The sequence below is a fragment of the Strix uralensis genome, chromosome 17, assembly GCF_047716275.1.
Source record: "Strix uralensis isolate ZFMK-TIS-50842 chromosome 17, bStrUra1, whole genome shotgun sequence".
Lineage (NCBI taxonomy): Eukaryota > Metazoa > Chordata > Aves > Strigiformes > Strigidae > Strix > Strix uralensis.
Genome location: NC_133988.1, coordinates 4829014 through 4850214, shown reverse-complemented (window position 1 = coordinate 4850214; position 21201 = coordinate 4829014). Strand labels below are relative to the sequence as shown.

Here is a 21201-nt window from a genome sequence, read left to right as displayed (position 1 = left end):
ATGGTGGTGTAACACTCCCAGTCGAGGTCCATCCATCACCCTGGGAGCCGTCAAACGACCCAAGAGACAGCCCCAGCTGCAGACGTCACCGTGGGAAAGCCAGGCATGAGACCGGGGCTCTGAAGGACGAGCAGATGATGGAGAGAAGATGCTACCACCAGCAGCATCCCGTGCCCTGCCTGAACGTCACCTCCCCTGCAGGCAAGGCGACCTGCTGCCTCATGAGTGTGGCTCGGGTGCTCATCCCTCCCATGACAGCACCTTTTGTCAGGGCTGGCTCTCCTTGAGCGGGTGACAGACCATCAGGGGAAGCCAAGGGGACGCAGCCCAGCCCGGCGGGATGGGTCTGCAGGCACAGCATCGGGGAGTTTGGAGGGGGAGCCCCACATCTCTGCCCTGGCTTTGGAAAATCTCTGCATGCGCTCCCACAGTGGCTGTGATTGCTCAGAGAAAAAGACAAACACGGGAGGTCACAGGCTTTAAATGCCCAACAAAGCCACCCTAACCATTCTATTACAAAAACATCATGTTTTATAAGACGCTTATAAGCAATTTCCAGATTACCACTTTGAGCAAAAAACGTCATTGATAGTCACAGCTATTCAGCTCAGAGGTCTCCAGGCCCACTCCCCTCCTCTCTCATTTCACTTAGCAATAAACTCTAAGCCAATTATGTCCGTGTTTACAATATTCAGGATCCTATTCATCAATACACAGCGCATCCTTTTCCAGACGGCCAATAGAGTGTACTTGATGTGGCACTTGTGAGACAATTAAATCCCTCAAAGAGATGAGGGCAGGGAAAAAAAAAAAAAAAAGAAGGAAGAAGAGCTGGTTTGCTGGAAAAGAAGAAACCCCCTCTGAGCAATCTTCCACAGAGCATCTTGCTCCCCACACGCTCACCTCCTGCAGCCTCTGTGAGCTTTGGGAGCAGTGCCCCAAGCTAGAGCCCTGCCCAGCTCCCTCCCCTCCAGCTGGCTGCCCACCAGCGATAGATGGGTTTCCTCCTGATGCAATCTCTATTTGTTCAGTGCAGCTGGAATCAGCCACCAGGTCCCCAAGGGGCTGAAGAGGGACAGGAGGCAGACCCTGAGCCTGTGCCCTGTTTTCTCCAGAAACCAAGCAGGTGCTGTCTCATTCACCCCTGAACTGGTGGCTGAGCAGCAGTAAAGAACCAGCCAGGTCCCTGTATGCACCTTTCCATCAAGTGCTTAAAGTTTCCTTTGGAAAACATTAATTCAAAAACCAGGAACAAAGCCTGAATGACTCTGGTGTGAAGCAGAGGTTAAAGCAAAGCTGCCCAGAGCCGGGGTTTGAGCAGAGCCAGAGGCACAGCTCGCCGTGCAGGGAGAGGAACCACGCTCCTGGGGGGCTCGCTGCACCCCACGCTGCCCAGCAAGCTGGCCCCCAAGGGGAGGATGAATGCTGAGCAGAAAGAGTTTGAATTAGGATCAATACAGGACTAACAAAGAAACTCTATGTACTGTGTTATACTGGAGGTCAGACTGGAACAGATGATCTAATAGTCCCTTGTGATCCTGGATCAATGAATCCTGTCTAAAAACATAAACACAGGCTACACTTGCTCCCCCCTCCTCTCTCCTTCACCTCTGCTCATGGTCTTGAAAATTCGGAGTCTCAGGGAGTCTGTGGAGCCATGTGGTCCCTTCCCTTCAGCAGTAACATCCCTTGGCCACAACCATTCCTCTTCCAGATACTGTGCAAATCGCCAGGAGCCAGCAGCAGGGACGAAACCCGCACTGCTCTGGTGCTGGGAGTGCCTGTGCAGGACCTTACAGCGGGGCCGAGGACCCGCTTCTGCCCAGTGCATAAGAGACCATGCCTGGTCCACCCTGCTCCTGAACCTCTGGCAAAGGGTAAGAGCATAATACTATCAGACAGGCTACAACACTCTTGTTTCTTCTGCAAATATGGGACGTAAACATATAGGAAAACTTAAAAAAAAAAAATAGACTAGAGCATTTTGAACAGCAATCTATCCTGGCTTAAAATGCTACAGAATATTTTGCAGCATAAAGTGCATACAGACAGCAAAACTGTCAAGATATTGGAATGACGGGGCTTGCATTTTTTGATTAAAGCAAAATGTGCTTTCAACCTGCAGCCTTCAGGAGCCCAGTTCTTGGTGCTGAGAAAGGTGTTTCCCAGGCACAGCTGCCTGCTGCCAGCATTTTCCGTACTGCTGTCAGATAGCCAGCACAGACCACTCTGAGAAAGCACCCTTGGCCAGCCCAGCCCAGCTAGGTCCTCCCTTTGGACCAAGACAACAACTGTATTACAGAACTTGATCTTTGTTCTTGTGTTCAGCAAGGCAAAGCACACACAGACCTTTCTCTCTGCTTGCCCATCCTTTTGACCAATTCACAACTACTGCTCTTCTGTTACACTCACTACCTGAAAAACACCAGGGTAAGGCTGCTCACAGGGGGTCTCAAAACACATGGAGGAACAGATGAACACGGGCAGTAAAGAGTCACAATATCCAAAACTCCCCTAAAACCAAGGCAGTGGTGGAGGTGGGGTATGTACTCAAGTTTCCTGATGTGTTAATGTTGGATCAAAACTATCCCTTCTCACAAGGGATGTTGTGCTTCTCACAAACCTGAAAAATAAGCCCCATCCTTCTACCTTAAAAGAATTATTAGCCATTTTCTCAGTTGCACTAAACTTATGCCCATTACTGCTTAGCTTGTGGTTTCAGTCACTTAACCTCCAGTGGTTGCCCACATGGGGGTTTTAGCCTCAGTGCAGCTTTGCTGGTGAATGGTAACAGCCTGTCCCAAATCTGGGCTAAGCCTCAGTGGGACAGAACCTCCAGGCTCCCTTCCTCACCTTCCGCTCCGAGAGCAGGCTGGGAGGGTGCCAGAGGGGGAGAACTACCTCTCACCTTGGCATCCTGCTTGGTGATGAAATCCACAAACCCAAAGCCCCGGTGGGATCCTGTTCCTGCCATCTTCTTGGGCAGCCGGACGGTCTTCAGCTCTCCAAAGGTGCTGTGAATTAGAGAGGGAAAAGCAAAGACACCGTGAGATCGAGGGAAGAACCATCATTTTATCACAAAGCCCGGCACTATCAGTTGCAGACCCGCAGTGCAGGCTTGCCAGTGCTGAGGACTAAGGCGAGCGGTGTCCAGCAGCCACTCTGCTTCCCTGTAAGCCCCATGTCTAAAGCACCTAGTAACAGCTGAAAACTCAGCTTGGATTTCAAACCTCATCCTTTCCGGTCACAAACCTTAACAAAGCAAAAAACTTCTTTAATATAAGTGCTATGCTTCTCCTCCGTTTAGGAGATCTGCAGAAGACAAAGAGCCGGCCTGTGTGCCATGCCCTGCTCAGGGTGGGCAAAGAGCATCTCCAGGTTAGCAGGAGGCAGGGCTGCTCCAAACCGCCATCAAAACAGATTTATTTGCACCTCTGAAGAGGGGCTAGAGTGCACAGGAACACCTCCTCCATCCCCAGAGCCTGTTGTAGGCACGGGCCTTCACAAAGGCATCATCCCTCTGCTCCACGGATGCTGGGCATCACTTTAAAGACTGGATTTCCTCGCTCTAACACTTCACTAGGGTGCCTGCACTTCCCATTCTGCAGCCAACCACTCCACCTCTTTCATGAGCTAGAATAAACTGGTTTTATTTAAGCTTGCTGAAGGTATAAGGGGAAACGGGTGAATTCAGTAGACCCAAGTCCTGCACAACAACCCCTAGATCCAGCAGCTTTTCAGACAAGTTTTTGTGTGCCAATGGGATGGAAAGTCAGGGATGGGGAAATAAGGGGGTTCTTGTTTAGCCTAAGGGCATGGGGTAGGGCTGGTACCATCCGCGCTCAGCCACGGCCCAGCGGAAACCTTGCCATGGCATCCCTGTCCCCGGAGAAGGAACCTGTTGGTTGAGCACCAAAGCACACAGCCATCCCACCAGCCTGGACCTTGTCCAAAAAGCCTGAAAACAGACCCAAAGGCAGTGCTTGCCGGACACCCCTCTCCACTGCCATCCCCTGGAGAAATTCCAGGACAAAGCCAACGCTTTCTCTGCATCGGAGCTCCTGCTTCCCCTTCTCCTCCCCTCCCCTCACGTCCATTTATCAAACACATATGCACAAACTGCAGGCAATAAATATTTAATGTGGACCAGGTCTGAATAGATGTGTTATTTTATTTGAAAATCTACACACACGCGTGCATACACAAAAGGAACCTGGGATGCAGCAGTGCCAAAGAGCACCTGGGAATAAACACAGTAAAGGCCATAAACGCTCTCGTGAAATGATATAAGCTAAATCCTGGGAGTTAACCTGGTGCACTGGCAGCATGACCAGGCATTCATCTACCCAATTTCCTTAGGCAACGTGGTGTGTAAATGTACCATTATGAAGCCTCAAAATGAATCCGCACGTCTCCTCCTCGGCACTTTCCCTCCCTCTCTCCCTCCTGCCCCCTTCAAGCTGGCGCTATGCAAACAAACAAACAAACCTGAGCGGAGGCGAGGGAGCCGCCTCGGCCGGCGGGGATGCTCAGCTCCGGGAGCAGCAGGAGCACCGTGTGGTTTCCAGTGGCAGGAGGGTTCTCCTGCAAGGGGGTGGGGGTGATGGGGGACCCAGGAGGCTCCTCTCGCTTGCAGCATCCCTGTAGGATCTCAGATGCTACAGCTAGGGTTAAGGGAGAGGTAACGACAGAGCTCCTGGCCCAAGGAGATGACCATCCAGCTAGGAAAGACAGCCGGTGGCTGGAATGGGCAGGGGAGCGCTTGCTTCAATTATTGCTCCATGGAAAAAACATCATGGGCATTGCCTGGGGGGAGCAGAATATTTGCTAAAGGAGTATGAGCGGAATATTTGCTAAAAGGGAGGAGGTCTCAGACAACTCTGTGCGCTAAAACACCACGTGTCTCCCTTTGACACCGACACCCAACTCGCAGGAGGTGCCCAGCAGGAGCAGGAGGTGCCCAGCAGGAGCAGGAGGGCTACGGACCTCGGGAAAGCCGTGGTGACCCACTGCAGCCTGGGCAGAGATGGGAGAAACTGGCTCTTCCTTCCTCCCCAGCTCAGAGCTCTGCTGGGAGATGTGGGGAGGCAGTGGGGACCTGATCCAGAGCAGCGCTGGCCACAAGATTCTCCCCCGGCAGACGGGTGCAGGGAGGAAGGACAGTGGTACCCACCAGCGGCTCCCAGAGAGATGGGTCTGTTGGAGGATGCTGCAGCGCGGCTCCCAGCGGGGAGCAGGCAAAGCAGGAGGGTGAGGAAAGCCGAGGGGCACAGCAGAGACAGGACTGACCCCACTGGGGCTGCGAGTAAAACACCCTCCCCCCCACTGTGGCGCTAATTAGAAACCACAACACAGCAATTACCATCCCGGGAGCTGCGAATGAAGTGGAGAGCTCGGGCCTTTAATGTTCTCCTCTCCAGCGCCAGGCAGAGACTCACACCTCTCTTTTCCAATTATTTCCTCCGGATTTGGGGAGAGAGAGGCAGAGGCAACCCAATTACCCCCCGCAGTGCCAGGCTCCCAGTACCCAGGGAAGCCAGGGGCCACTGTGTTTGCTCCCACAACCGCTGCATCGATGCTGCAGCCTTCCAGCTGCAGGACGGCCGTGCAAGGATCATACCACGGCTGCCACGGGAAAGCCACAGGAGCAGGAATGATGGAAGGAGAAGGGATGCAGCTCATCGCCCAGGCAAAACCCAAGCAAAGTGACAGGGGAGGGAAGAAAACAGCTTTTATACAGGCTGCTAAACTGCAGCTCGTCCGTAAGATCCCACCGAGCTGCTTTAAAACACGTGATTCCCCAGGGGAGGGGGTGGCTGCAGAGGCAGGGGGGCTCACAGCAACTCAGACCTGGTGACGCCACCACCTCCTTCCCCTTCCAGCACAGAGCTCCGATGGGTGCAAACGGTGTGAAAATGCAGCATGTGTCCCAGGGTGGGGGTTCCTCCTGGAGCTGAGGTCTCTGTCCTCTCTCAGTGGCAAACTGGACAGAGATCAGAAAGCGCTGGCACCAAACCCCGCTGCCGGCACAGGGCACAGCACCATGCCAGGCTCCTCGCCCCAAGCACGATGGTTTACAGGGAAGTCCCTGGAGTTACCGTGAGGTGAAACCCGAGCAGTTTCTGGATTTGTACCCACCAGCATCCATGTCTTCTCCCAGTGCTCCCAAGGCCCTGCACCAGTGCCAGGGCTCAGCCACGGCACAAGCACTGAAGGACCTGGCAGTTGCGGGAGCAAAGCCCTTTCCTTCTTGAGATATTGACTTGTTTGCAGGCAGCCCAGCTTAACGTTGCAGAAGACTGTAACCTCCTTTCTGGCAAGTCCTGTCTCTACCAGACCCACGTGCTTGGCCTGGGACTGGATTTCTGGCAGGACACCCCCACAGTTCTTGGTGGCACCGCACCAGGCTGAGACTTCATCTATAACGAGTGCAGCCAAGATGCGCAGCAAAACCAAACATCTTGTATAAACAACCTCCCTCTGGAGCTGCTCACAATTAACATAGGCAGTTCTGGGGAGGGCAAAAGCAAAGAGCAAGAACTTTGCCATGGAGGTGGCAGGTTTGCAAAGCCCCCAGCAACCTGCCACGCACACGGCTGCTCTGTCGCTTCCCAGCTCCCTTCCCCACATATTCACGAAAAATGGTGTCCCAACTGTCGTCCTCTGAAAACCCGAGTGGGGATCAGGGCTCGGAGGGGAGGGTAGAGCACACGCAGAGGTGCAAGATGGGTCTGGAGGACGTGGCTCTCCCAGCTTCCCTCTGCCCGTGCTCCCCGCGAGCCGCAGGCAGCCTGCCTGCCAGGGTGGCAAAACCCATCCTCACACCTGTGCTCGCTCGCCCAGGCTTGGCATGTTTTCCCATCATGGGCTGGAAGGGGTGACAGCCCTGAACAAATGCTGCAACCAAGGTATTTCCTAAACGAGAAACTTTGTTTCATGCTGATCCAGATTTACTGGGAAACCAGTAAAAGCCTGCACTGGCCCTGGCTGAGCAACAATCCACACAGCTGCAGAATAAAGACAGCCACAACCTTTCCCTTGACAAGTCACCCAGCCCAAGCTCAGCAGAAACACACAACGTTCCCAGAGATGTCAGAAGGGACATCCCCTCCCTCCCACCCCCAAGGGATCCAGCACTTCTACATGGCATTGCCGGGTATCAGCCGCTCTCCCAATGCTTTGGCTGCTCTTTCAGTGGTGCCGCAGCCATCCCTTCGCCTCCCTGGCTGAACAGAGAGAAGAGAAGTAGATTTCTCCTCCATGCTGTAAGACGTAGGCTGCAAGCTGGCTGCAGGTCAGAGGAACATCACTCCTTGGGATTGTAATTATATCCTTCTGGCACAGGCCAGCTGGGAGGCAAGTCCTTTGCCTGCTAATTATAGGACATTATATTGCTATTAAACAGAGCACACTCTAGCTCGGTAGACAACATACTGCTCACTTGGCTTTGCCTGTTTACTAGAAGGTGCTTGCGCTTCCTTCATTAACACAGCCGAGCAGCCAGAGGACAGAGGAGAACGGGGATACAGGTGGTCTCCAGAAACCCTCTTCCCTGCTCCGTCAGCACGACACACAAGTTCCCACTCTGCAGCTCCCTCCCATCACCACTCTCCTGCTACGGGCACAGCCCCAAATCCTCTGCGCTTCTACCCCTGTATCACCAGGCACGTGAGTGCCAGCACCATCTTCTGCCACTGACTCCACCACTTCTTTTCACAGCTCCTCTTTTCCCATTGGGTTTTGTTTGAATTTCTGCCCACTGCTTCCAAGTCTCTCCCCACCATTGCTTGGACCCCGACGTCTAAGTTTGGCCCCACTGCTGCCCCAGGCAGCCGTGATGGTCGTACGCACATGCTCGTTCATGGGACAGGTACCCCCAGATGAGGTTGAACAGTGCTCCAGCTGGGAAATGTCCCCTCCATCTCAAACAGCATTTAACTGCAAGCAACTTGGAAAAGGCCAAGACCTGTCCAGCCTCGATTGTTATTTTCAAGCGCCAAACACGAAGATGTGTTTATCATGCTTGATCTTGGTGCGCCCTCAGCTACGAGCTGATCAAAGACTCTTTGGTTGCCAAGTTCTGTAGGGGAAAGCAGAACCGATATCATGAATCCATGCACATGGTTGGAAAGACCAACTGCTGTCCATTGCCAGAAGAGCAGATCTTCTTGGAAAACAAAAAAAATTACCCTTAGGTCTCTACAGACATGTACAGGTGTCCCACTGCATGGGGCAGTCCTAAACTCCTCTCTCTGGTTTATATCCCTTCAAGAAAAATAAACTAGCAATACCCACGTTGGAAAGTTGGTCATGAAAACCTCTAGCAAGGTTGCCAACCTTCTCGTGGGTTGCCACCTGCCACCACCTCCTCCTCTGTCCCCTGCTCTCCTCTCGCTGCCTTCTCATCCCCAAGCCCTGACATTGCCTAAATCCTGCCTTGCGACTGCCGGCAGCCCTAGGACAGAGCTCAAGCGAACGAGCCAGGCAGCGTAACCGCTCATCAGAAATGGCTCTGGGCAGGGGACACCAAGTCCAAAAGAGACAGAACTCCTTCCCTTCCTCATTGCACAACCCCTTCCCTGGCAGCAGGCTGCAGCCACACGTCAGCCCAGCAGAATTCACTCAATCGCTTTGCAATGGTCGTCTTCATTTTATTATTTTTTCCCCCCTCGCCCCCAAATAGGACCTTCCCTCCCCCAACAAATTACCTCCCTGCCAGTCTCTGCTTCTGTGCCGATTTGCTGATTATAGGGGGGGAAAAAAAAAAAATAATGGTCCTTTTTCTTTCTTCCTCCTTTAGGAACGCAGGACCCTGGCAAATGGTTTTGCCCCTGGGCTGAGCCGTGGCCAGTTCCACCCCCTGCATGAGAGAGTTAATGAAATACGCAGCGGAAGGTCCCTCCCGCCTCCCACTCCAGGACTTCAGCCGACTCCAGTACAGCTAATCCCATTACAAGAAAATAACGTGGATAATTCAAGCTAATGAAATCGTTACAAGAATGTGGACAGCCAGGGGTGGACATTCAGAGCCAATTTAACACTCCTTGGTGTTGTTATCCCCAGCACAGGAAATATCTGAAAGGAGGAAGGGAAAGGAGAGAGGGAGGAAAAAAGCCCTCCTCTCTTGTTACCTTAAATCCTGTTAGAGAGTTCAGGAATTAATCTGCCACCTATCTCCCCTATTACCATTATCATCATCATCATCATCAATAACGTCTCCTCGGTAACCTCTGAAAATTAGCAAATGAATGCGCAGGAGGGCAAGGCAGGAGCAAAGCCTCCTGACATGCTGAATCAAGTACAAGCTGCCGCCGCCTCCATCTCCGGCAGAGACAGAGACTTTGGAGCAGCCCAGGTGTCCCAGCGCACCCCCAGCCCACGGCTGCACGGATGAAGCGATGCGGAAAAGCGGGTCCTTGCCTGCCCTGGCCCCACTGAAAAGCTCCTTCCTTCCCACAGCAGCTCCTCACCTGCACCGGAGAGTCCTGCTGGATAACCAAATCACCTTCAAAACCCCTGTGAAAAGTACACAGGAGGTGGACAGCCACAGCCGCCTCTTGTTCTTTACTACATGGATCATCAGTTTTTCCAGCTTCCTCTCCTCTTTGCCCAGGAGCATCATCTTCGTTTGGAGGCCTCTTGAATCTCTTGCCGCAGCAGAACTGGGTTTCACTTTATGCAGTTCCTGTTCTTCAGTGCCAGCCTCGTGCTGCTGGGAGAAGCAGCACTGCTGTCTTCTCCGAGCTCAGCTGCTTCCAAGCGACGGGCCCCTTCCTGAGGCCAGTTTTCTGGGGAAGACCCATCCGTGCTGCACAGAGCCTCCCGCAGCAGGTCTAAAGCCAGGCTCCCCTCTTGGCCACTTGTACCGAGGGAAGCCGAGCACCGACAGCACGTGTCCGAGCTCAGCCACAGCATTTCACCACAAATCGTTCTTTTTGGCACTGCATTTCCAGGCAGAAGGTGCTGGCCATGCTGCCCTCGTGGATGCGGTGGGGTACCTCCTCCACACCACCTGAACAAAGCACAGCTCTGACTGCTTGGGGCTGGGGTTGTGGGAAGTCTCACCACAACAAGGTTTCTGAGCTATTTAAGAATATTTAAGAATCCTCAGCTCCTGTGGGATCATGAGTGTTCAAACGCCACTTTCAGCTGGATACAGGTGGCTCCCACTTGTCCCTCTCCTGCACTGCTGGGTAATGGCAGGACAGGGTCACACAGCCCCCCTGAGACAGCTGCCTTTCCAGGGTGCTGCAATCTCATCCCCGACAGTACACGGCTTTGTACTCCCCCCAAAACATCTGCAACTCATTCCCTGGAAGCTTTAACAAACTGCTTGATGGGGCAGCGAAACAACACAGTGAGGCAGAGAGACTCCCAGGTCTTAAAGAAACCCCAAGTTTCCTCAGGAAACAGGGGTCTCCCTGAAACAAGGCTTCCCATCGGGAGAATCCTCCATCCACAAAAATTGGGAGCAACATTTTCAACCCAGGAGGCTCTCTGGGATCAGTGATGACCATCAGGTCCTGATGAGGCAGGAGCGAGCACCAAGAGATGCTGCAGCCCTCAAGCTACTGCTAAGGTGCTCAGCAGCTAGCAGCGATGCTGGGGAGCAAAGCAGGGACCTCGGGCTCCTTTTCAGCCTCAGTTTCCCCATACGGGTGACCCTGCGAAGCTGCATCTCTCCCATTTTTTCAGCTCACAGCCTGCAAAGCCACAACTGCTATCTACCAACCTCATGCAGACATACAAGGCTTTGATCATGAATCCATGAAGGCAACAGAGGGACTTGTGATTTAAAAAAACCCCTGTGCAACATGAACATGAGCATCTTTGGTACAAGAGAGAAAGCAAGAGCCCCATGGCAAAAGCAGCAGAAAAGCTGGAAATCCTGCAAAAGTGTGACCTGGCCTTGCATGAAAGAGAAGTCACCTAGGGACTTCTCTTTGACGGGGAAATCAGAGCCAGAGAAAGGCGCACAAGCAGCACTGTGGGCCGTGGTGATGGGACACGGGGTATCCAGCCTGGCTGACTGTCCCCTCCCTGTCCCAGGTGGAGACTCTGATGTGTCATAGAAAGAAATTTTCCATCTTTCTGCCACTGCAGCACAAATAACACCTTTCCCTTTTTGTCAGGCTTGATTTCCACTAGACTTGTAGGAAATCAACACCAGCCAGATTCCCACCTCACACCCCCCCCAAATTTGGCTGGAAGCAACCAACGATTTCCAAAAGCAGCCCAGCCCGTGGCAGGGGAGGGGGGAACAGGACGAGCCCCCCGGGATGCACCCGGCATGAACAGCACCATTTGATGTCTCCGGGATGCTCTCTTGCGAACACGTCTAATTACATCCAGACGGTGCTTTCGGCACACCTGCCACAGCAACTGTTTATCTTGCCGACGACTTAAAGAGCATCATTTGCAAAGTTTGCTAGGAAGGAAAGCCAATTAGCATGTCGCCAGCTAGGCACAAAGATCCTCTCGCTTTATCTCCGCTGTGGCTGCTTGGCAGAGGACCCTTTGGTGCTAATTCCTTCTTGCTGCTCCCCCCACATCTCTTTGGCTCCTCCAGTTGAAAATACATGGCCATGCTTTCCCCCAGAAAAGACCCAAAAGCAAAGCAGAGGGGTTGTGAAGGGAGGGGGCAGTGGTGGTGAGCCTGCCCAAGCTGCCAAACCTGCCTGTACCAGGAGATGTCGAGAGGCAGCGGGGCAGAGCACCGGGCAGTCCTCACTGACCTCTCCTCCATCATCCCACTGGTTCAGGGTTCCTCTGTCGCAGCTAAAGGCTTTGCTGGGACTCTCCTACCTGCAAGTCTTCGCATCTTCTACCCCTCCTTGTCAGCTCAGTGCCCACCTCTCACCGGGGACCACCAGTTCACTCATTTATCCATGCTGTTGATTTAAGTTTCACTGTGGTGTCTCGCTGATGCGCCCCCAACGCTCCCCAGATTAAAGACAGCACTGGTCCCAGCTCCAGCACACGGACGAAGCCCACAAGATTCACCTAGAATCCAGTCCTGGAGAAGCCAGTCCAGCTTTCCGATTGCCCTCACTCCCCATTTTGTGTGGAAAACTAAGCAAAGTTTATCTTTTTTTAGATTTACTGAGTTTTGGATGAGATCTTCAAAAGATATTCAGACGCTCAGTATCACAAATACTGTGTCAGAGACCATATAGACATAGATGCGCTTCTTCCAAGGACCTGTGAATTTACCCACAAGGCTCCTGCTAATATTAAGTCCCACTTTTTGTGGATGGCTCAGTCAGCAGCAGCCTCCCTTGGAGCTCCTGGTGAAGCAGTATCAGAAACACAACAGCTTTGGCCCCAGACCAACAGGCAGCCACAGGACCTTCCTTCTCCTCAAGATGCAAGACCAGAAGGCAGTGGCTGTTTCCTGTCGCTTAAATGGCTTGTTTAAAAATGTAGCAAAACATTTTACCCCTTCTCGATTTATTTTCCTTAACAGTTGCTTATGAGGGACCTTATCAAAAGCTTTCTGAAATTCCAAGTAAATTAGTCATTAGGCAGGTTTTCAGAACAGTAATTAGGCCACTCCATGCCCCTGATGTATTATTTACCTGAGAAGATATACATAATTAGGGCTCTTCTTTATAACTGGTATTACATGCACTAAATTCTACTCCAGTCTATCGTGTAATTACGCAATTAGGCTGCATGCTAAACAGAAAGAAACCAATTCTGAAAACCAAGCAAAAAGAAAAAAAACCAACAGTAATTATTATTTTTTAAATCCTCCATCACCAGCACAGCGGCAGGTCTTAAAATTTTAATATCCCTCCACTTAAGTCATTTTTAAACAGGTGCTGCAACCAGGTTTGGTTTCTTAATTTTGCCGCATTTAATCCTACTTTGCGAGGTTTAACGTCGTGCGAGAGATTCAGTTCCTTAAAGAGATTTGCTTTAAAGGCTAATGTTAAAAGGGGCCTTTCCCTTCCCTGGTCGGCAGAGATTTGCCGTGCCGGTGGAAGCGGCAACGCATTGTCTTGCAGCCTCCCTTCACAGCTTCTTGGCCCCCTGCTCCTCCCAAACGATGATTATTTTTCAACAGCTTCCCAGCTTGCAGCTGGCAGAGGCAGACAGGTACAGTTGCTATGGTACGACTGTCACAGTAATTTAGCCCTACAGAGCTGGCTCCCACGCCTGAATTTAACAGGGCAGCATGGCAAAAGGAAAGGTGGGGAGCGCCAGGGCAATGAGCACCAGCCATTGGCAGGAGATGCTAACGTGCAGAAAACCACCCAGCAGCCTCCGCACACCTTTCGGCCGGAGGGACAGACTCGGTCATCTCCTGATTTGTTCCCATCTTTCTCCTGGTCTGACTGTAAAGCGAGATCTCAGCTCCTCAGCAGGGCCCTTCCAACCTGTGCCTGCCCACAGGGCGCTGCACAAGCAGAATCATGTCTGTCCGTGTCTGTCCTGCCTTTGTTTCCTGGCCCTTGCTGATGGAGGAGTGTGTGCCATCGGGTCTAACATAGGGTGTGGAGTTTTTTTCAACCTACCTATTGTTATACCTCTATTTTAGAGTTGAGGAGATCAAGGAAAAGTACCCAGGACTTGCTGAGCCTGCTGACAGCTCCCGGAGGAGATACCTGCACATTATCCACATTTATTTTCATTCTTTAAAGACAACGATGATTCACTATTTGGTTAAAGCATGAACAGATTTCCTTCTGAAACTTTACATCTCAATGCTCAAAATTTCCAAGCCAGTTCCCAAGGCACAGGGGAAGGTGCAGAGCTGGCACGGGGAACACCATAAGCTTTAGGAAGCCCTAGGTTTAAGCAGTGCTGTTGGACTTGCACCAAACTCTGAAAGAGAGCTGGGGTTTCAAAGTCGTCTGCTGGTCCCAAAGAGTGTGAGGTGGTGATGCAGAAGACTTAAAGATAACTGCTGCTGGACACGTGTGACTGAAGCGGTCATTCAAAACCTAGGCTGCAAATCCCACTCTAATATAATTTAGGTTTTGCTGCTGCTCTCTCCTCTTTTGCCATCTTACAGAGAGGTGAGCTCTGCTCCCAGCCCTGGTCGCTACAGGGCTCTTCTCCCCTCTGCTACCATGTGTCAGCCCTGCCACGGTTCTGCCCACTCTCAAATTCTGTGATTTCACCTAACCAACAGCTTTCTTCTTGATGCTACTGGAATTAATTTTTTTTTTTTTAATGGGGGAGACAAAAGACATTCAAGTATAGTGGAGAAAGGACCAGCTCTATCAGGACAACTGAAAGAGGACTTCTCTTGCGCACTCCCCAGCCTCCCATCACACCCATCTCCAAGGACCATGCCAGGACCAAACTACACCTTCTGATACCCCTTCCCACAGCGGCTCTCACTGAGATGTGCAAACGACCGCAGTCGTGACCCTTATATCCCAAACCTCATGAAATCTCAATCCCTGCACGGACTTCAACGAGAGCCTCCAACACTTGCAAAGCCTTTTGCAGAGCTTGCGCTCGTAAGCCACAATTCTCCCCACATGCAGCACCTTGCAGGACCAGGGCTTAGGAGCCACCAAGTCACTGCAGTAATCGGGATTTCAAAGGAACCCGCAGCTCCAACAGCACTGAGATTTGGGGATTTATCTCTCCTGGGCTCTTTTGAAAATCCTGATCAGAGTGCAGCTCTGGTCAAAAATAAGTTATGCTAAAAATAGTGCTCACAGGAGGGCCTGGTACAAATCTCTGCTCCTCTAGGATTCTTATGAGTCAGCTCGTTTCAAAGACAAGAGGAAATTTGTACAACTAGCAAAGCAGTAAACACAGAAGGGAGATTTAGCCATGCCTCATGGGCTCCCAAAGGTGTACCTAGGGTATCCTTTGGAGAAAGCAGCCTTACTGTTAAGATACCAGCTACATCAACAGTCCAAAAAAAAAGTCTATCTCAGATTTAACTGTAGAACCTCCTGCACTGAGCTGGAAGAGAATAAATATAGAAGCAATGAGATATTTATAGGCAGACAGCTATTTTAACACAGCTCTGCTTTAAAGAGAATCCTTATTTAAGTCTTGTCCCTGTAAAGCTGCAGGATGACTTAGAAAAATAACCAGATTAATTATTTTCATCAGAAGAACATAGAAACACATAGGGAAGATCAAATGCATGCAAATGCATTAAGAATGTGGGAGCTTGAGTGAAGTGCTGCCGTTCTGGTGACTCTAATACAATAAGGATGACGAGATCTCCTGAGTGCAGGCTAGTCCCTGAAGAGTCCAGCCTGACCACATCTGAAGTCTGCCAGGGATCAGAACAAGACAAAGCATTAAAAACAGGCATACAACCAGCTTGCTGGCGAGGCAGGCTGGGACCTACCACGCTACTGTGCTCCCTTGACCAGCACCGTCCTCTCCAGAGACACAATCAACAGCAAAACATTAGATTCTCTCATTATACTGTAAAAACAGTATTTCTAGACCTACTGTATTTACTCCAATAATAGTCTGATTTGTCCGTCCTGTCCCCAAAATTGGTGGTGCAGCTGCTACCCAAGCTACGATGGCTGCTCTCTTCTTGCTCCCGGTGTGCCCTGTCCTTTGGTCACCCTTTCCCAATCTGCAACAACTAAAACGCCTTCTAAAGCTCCGAGGCTACTTTATGCAGTGAGACACATCTTTACAGGTCACCTGGAAAACTCTTGGAAGACGAGAAGACAGGGAGCGATTGCATGGTCTAAGCATTATCTGAGCCATCATGGGATTCAACGATGATGTTTCTACTCTGTTTCTGCAGAAAGCTTGTCATTCTCCACCCTTGCAAGGCCCGGATGAAGAGGAGAGAGATTTGCAGCACCACAAAAAACAGCAGAGCCAAGGGTGGAAGTCGCCAACCCCAGCCAATCCACAACTGTGGGACTTCCTGGGCAAAGAAAACCACAGTGGAAGTAACTGCTGGTTGGGCTTGGGGTGTTATTTGTTTCCTTATTTATGTCTTAGCATGGAAGGGCACTATATGTGCAGCAGGGCTGTACTGCAGTAACAGTGCGAGTGAGTTGAACAAGCAGGAGCGTGCGTGTCCACGCGTAGGGAAGCTGAAGTCCACGCTCGTCAGCTCTGCCCCGGGGCCCCACCACTGCGGCAGAGGGAGATGCTCCCCATGGGGACGGACCTTTGCAAGGCACAGAGTGAGCCACCACCAGGCACTCACCACCTCCTCACAGGAGGGAGATGTCCCAGAGGTGGGGACATGCCTCCCTGCACTATCCTCATCCAGAGTCTCACTGTATCAGTATGCAAACACCAGCAGCCGTGAACCTGCCAATGCAACCGTGCTAATTTAATAAATGGACTTTGATGAGGCTGAAGAAGGCAGAGCTGGGCAGGGCAGTTCAGAGGCAGCACCGAATGCTGAGTGGGGCATCTGTGCAGTGGGGTGCAAGCTCTCCCCCTCCTGCTGTCCCCCCCAAACCTTCAGGAAGGCTCATCACAATGCCCTGGGTGTTCACAATCAATTGCAGGCAAGAGCAGACACTTGTACCTTGTTGACAGATGCTGTCAATGCAGCGTGGCAGCCACAGGCTTGCTGAGAAGGTGAATGCAAGGTAGAAACGAGGGGCTACAGAAGAGGAAGAGAAACCATGTTCTTCATCCACCAGCAATGCCTGCACCAGCTGACCCGAACAAGCTGTAATGCATGCATGGATGCTGAGGGGGGGGAAAAAAAAAAAAAAAAAAAAAAAAAAGAGAGGCAATGACACCCCTGAAAATAACCTGCCAGGGCTGACTGGAGGCCAAAAGGGCTGGAGTTTGCCCTCTGCAGAGGGGGTATTTCCAACAGGTTTAGACTGCTGGCTGCCTGGGCAGGGACACCTGGCTTGCAAGGAGCTGGAGGCAGAGCAGGGACCTCCTTTCTCCATGCTGTGAGGCTTCCAGCCAGGGGCTTTCAACAGAAGATCCTAATCTATAGAGGCAAAAGAGATAGGTACAGCTCTCCGAGCTGGTACACAAGCTGCCATGCCCATATTGGAGTTGAAGGATTAAATGAGATGGGAACAGGTAACGACTCCCTAAGAAGAGATGCTTTGCTTGAATAGAGGCACTTGCCAAGTTACAAGCTTTCCTCTGATTCTTGCACTGATATCAAGCAACAGGGCTCAGGAAACCACCTCCCACGAGCACCTGTCTGCCTCTGAACGGCCACAACTTCCCACGTACCTCCCAGAAGCAACATCTCTGCTTCAAGTGGAAGATTCCCTACACGGGAAAGAGTAAAAGCTGATGCTAAGAAGCATCACCGCGGGCTGGCCACATGCAATGTGCCAGATGACAGCCAGCAGCTAGTTGCGGTGCAAAAGGAGGTTCAAAGAGCTTTCCTGCCAGCACTTGCTGCTCGTAAGGTCAATACAAAGGTGGGGGAACTGCAGCGTGGAGATGCCAATGTTCCCAAGGGATGTGTCTACGTAGGATGAGCCTGCTTTTGGTTCACGCATCAGAGGATGGTCTTTTTGAGGAAAAAGGGACCTCAGAAAGGAATCAGAGTCAAAAAAGCACAAGCAGAGTTGATTTAAGAAATGGAGTAATGCCTGGATTCATAGATTCTCTAATGTTTCATAAGCATTAGAAAGTACTGATAACACCCAGCACTCAGCTGGGAGTACCAGAGGCTGGTGCTGCTCCTGGCACAGGATTTGCCGCTCTCATTCTCCACTCCCAAGGGTCCAGGGCTCTGTAGGCATGAGAGCCACAGGTCCCTTGGGAGCCACGGGTCCCTGCTTTCCACACAGACAGGTAACTCCCCTCCCAAGGTTACTGCAAAGCTTTTTAGTCTCAAATAGCACATGCCATCAGCTCTCTGCTGTGGGGAGAGCACTCTGTGTGCCTTGTAACGTGCCGTTTTCTTCTCGGCTCTGCAAACACAGGGAGACCAGAGGTGCTGCTGCTGCATTTTGCCAAGAAGTAGAGCCATAGGGTATGCAATGAGAGAAAAGGGGAAAAGATGATTCTTTCAGCCCCAACCCACAAAAAAAACCCCAAACAAAAGCACATGTGGTAAAAGGCTGAGACACCTTCTAGGGATAAGAATAACAAAAATTGCTGGGGACAGAGCAGAAACCCTGCTGCCAGAGAGCCTTACGGGGGGAGCGAGCTGCTGGGTGGGACAGGCTCGGGAGTGCTGAGCCTGCGTGGGAGCTGTCAGAGTCCCAGCCCTACCTCGTGTGACAGTGAGAAGTCCCTGCAGAGGTGACAGCTCTGGCAGACGCAGTGAGCAAACAGCCAAAAAGGGGGAGAAACGAGAGGGGAGGCAATGGCAGCTGGGGAAGCAATCTCTGCAGTCAGAGCCAGGCTGCACTCACTTGCATTTAAAAAAGGAAAGGGAGGCAACTGGTTAAAGACCAACTTTTAAGCAGCATCCTCGCTGCCCACAGGTAGGGCAGGGCAGGGTGGCAGCTCCCCTCCCTCCCTCCTTCCCTCCTGGAGACTTCCCCGCTGCAGCAGACCTAATTTCATGGGGTTTTTGCACAAGCAGCGGGGTGGAAAATGATCATCGGGAGCCAGCGCATGGCAAAGCACCCCCCGTTCCCCAGATCCCCCTGCAAGGTGAGCAGCCCCAGCCCAGTCCCGCCGGGTCGGTACCGCAGCAAGGCAAGAGGCCACCAATGAGCTTTCCAAATCGAAGCCGTGGTGCGGAGGAGGGACCCGCGCTCCCCCCATCCCCGTCACCCTCCTGGATGCTGACGAGAGAGACAGCGCAGTCCTGCGTGACAGCGTGAAATTAATATGATTTTGGGGGAAGTTGGCAGTGAGTAATGAGCATCTGAAATACCTCGTCTCCACCCCCTCGCGCCCCGAACTCTTTTAACCCTTCGGCTGCTAGTACAGCAGCGGGATCAAAGGGTGGGAAGACGTGGCTTAAAGAGAACCAAAGAGGGGTCACGCTGCCCACCTGGCAACTGGATTTGCAGGGCAGGTTCTGTCACAAATCCCAACAGTGCTGCTGGCAGTCAGGTCCAGCCCACTGAGGTGCTGAGATCAGCACTCCTGGGCTTGGAAAAGTATCATTGCTCCCTTTCCAAGCAAGACTCCACAAGGAGATGTCAAAAAAAAAAAAAGGGGGGGGCTGAAGGGGGACCAAGCCTGTCCTTGAAACGCCCTCAGACGAGTCCCACAAGGCCACCCATGAGGGGGACAGTCTGATGTGCACAGACCACCAATGGGAAGCCCCCCCACTAACAAGTGGGTCTGTGAGAAGCAGAACAAAGGAAATGGCTTTCCCAGGGTCAGTTTCCCTGGTATCTAATGAGAACTTGGTCAGAAAAAATGTCCTGTCTTCAAGGGCAGCTTATGTGAACTCACAGACCTCTAATAAGAGTCAATCCCATAACACCACCTTCCTGGGAAAAGAAGCCTTGGGAGCTTCCTCCAAAAATTTGAGAACTTGGTGCAATTAAGTAAAGATCTCCTCTCCTCTGCCAGATGCCTGGAAGTGGTCAGGATACTGCTGGGGGACGAGGAAAGGGAGGTGAGAAGACAGATGGTCAGCCCAATCCGCCTTAGTTTTGTTTCTTCAGGAAAAGCAACGCACGGGCAGCAGCACAGACAGAAACGCTCACGGTGCCACCAGCTGCAGAAGCCAACACGGTTCAAATGCCTTTGGCAGGGGTTCTGCCCCGGAGGCTGTGAAACGAAAGGTCCTTAATTGTAACCATATCCCAAGGCTTAAAATGGATTGGATGAGGTAGAAATGCTGTAGCAGGCTTGAGGTTAAAAAAATAATAATGCAAACAGAGATGGAAATAAAGGACACAATGTCATCCTGAGGAGAAAACTGTGATTCATTAGAGGCTTGTTCAGGACCTTCTCATGAAGCGAGACTGAAAAATACCCACATGTATACGCTAGCGAAAGAGGAAGGTGGATGGGTCAATGTCACCGTGCAAGAACTCTAGTTAAGGACTGCCACAGAGAGAAGAATTTTTAAGATCAAGAAAATAATCATCTTGATTGCTCCTTGACTTAAAGACTAAGACACAAGCTCAAAAGTTAGTCCAGTGTCATTTCAACATTGTGGATTCTGTAACCCCCCAGCTGCCAGCCCCCAAAGTAGCCTCAGTGGCCAAGGGACAATTTTGAAAATGAGCAAGAACTGGCTACAACATAAGGCAAAAAAATAATACCTTTTTCCTTCTTTTATATGTAGACACACCCATACTCTTAACAATTCAGACAAAAGGAGACCATATAAGACTAATAGCACTGAGTGGGTTATGTACAGGAGACAGCAGCTCCTACTGGTTTTTGCTTCCTATTGAGGAGAAAAAGCCCACATGTACGCGCGCACGTGTGCAGGTCCCACTCAGCACAGAAAAATGGCAAAAGCCCCAAAGCAAAATCCCGGAGTTACATTTGAATAAGACATTTCAAAAGCAGCCCCTTCCCCATCTCTCTCCATCTCCTCGAGCCCCTCTGCGTTGATGAGCAACAGAGTCTGTGCATAAAACTAATTAAGTTCCATTGGGAGGTTCGGCTTGGTGCCCTGGTGAGAGATGCTTCAGCAGGAGTCAGAAGGAAGCAGCCTAGAAACTCCCTTCATTTGCATTGGACAACTGGACTGCGCAAAAGCAGGCAGCCAAGAACTCCTCAGCAGAGCTTCTGGGCGAGCAGAAAAGGGGACCTGTGGGTATGGAGTACGTGGAGTGCAGAAGAGGGGAAAAAAATATAAAAATCAAGTATTGCAATGAATATTCAAGACAGGGAAAGAGATGTGCTGAAAAAATCTTCCTTCTGCTCTTGGGAAGAGCCACCTTTTAAAGCAACCTTGCCAAGATAACACAGAGTTAAACATTTCCTTATCTATGTTAAACACCTTTATGATTCAAACTGAAAAACAGCGCTGAAAACCTATTTCACTCTTCCCCCACCCCATGGCTCATTTTGGACAGTCAAATTAAAATGGCCAGTTACATTTCTGGTCTCTGAATATCAACCCAATGTTGCTGTGTTTGGGTTTCCAGCACATAAGGAAAATGCTTGAAGAAGGACCCAAAAAAAAAAAAGTTTAACTTATGCTTTTTGAGATAGTAAGAGAAATAAACCAGCCCAGCAGATCCCCGTGTTCTCAACCAAAGCTCTCAGCTCATGAGGCTGGTGCACAGACCAGCAAGTTTCTGCCCAGAAAAGCACCCACACCCTGCATTTCCCTGTGCGCCGCTCCCGGCCACCCACAGTTTGGACACAGGAGCACACAAGGAT

General features: G+C 51.3%; 1 protein-coding gene across 1 annotated transcript in view; it reads right to left on the bottom strand.

Moving 5' to 3' along the window:
* Nucleotides 1–21201, bottom strand: part of RBM19 (RNA binding motif protein 19) — a 72403-nt gene that overhangs the window by 21927 nt on the left and 29275 nt on the right. Inside the window, exon 22 of the mRNA XM_074887387.1 lies at nucleotides 2909–3014. Coding sequence (XP_074743488.1) covers nucleotides 2909–3014 — 106 coding nt within the window. The remainder of the gene's footprint in view (nucleotides 1–2908; nucleotides 3015–21201) is intronic.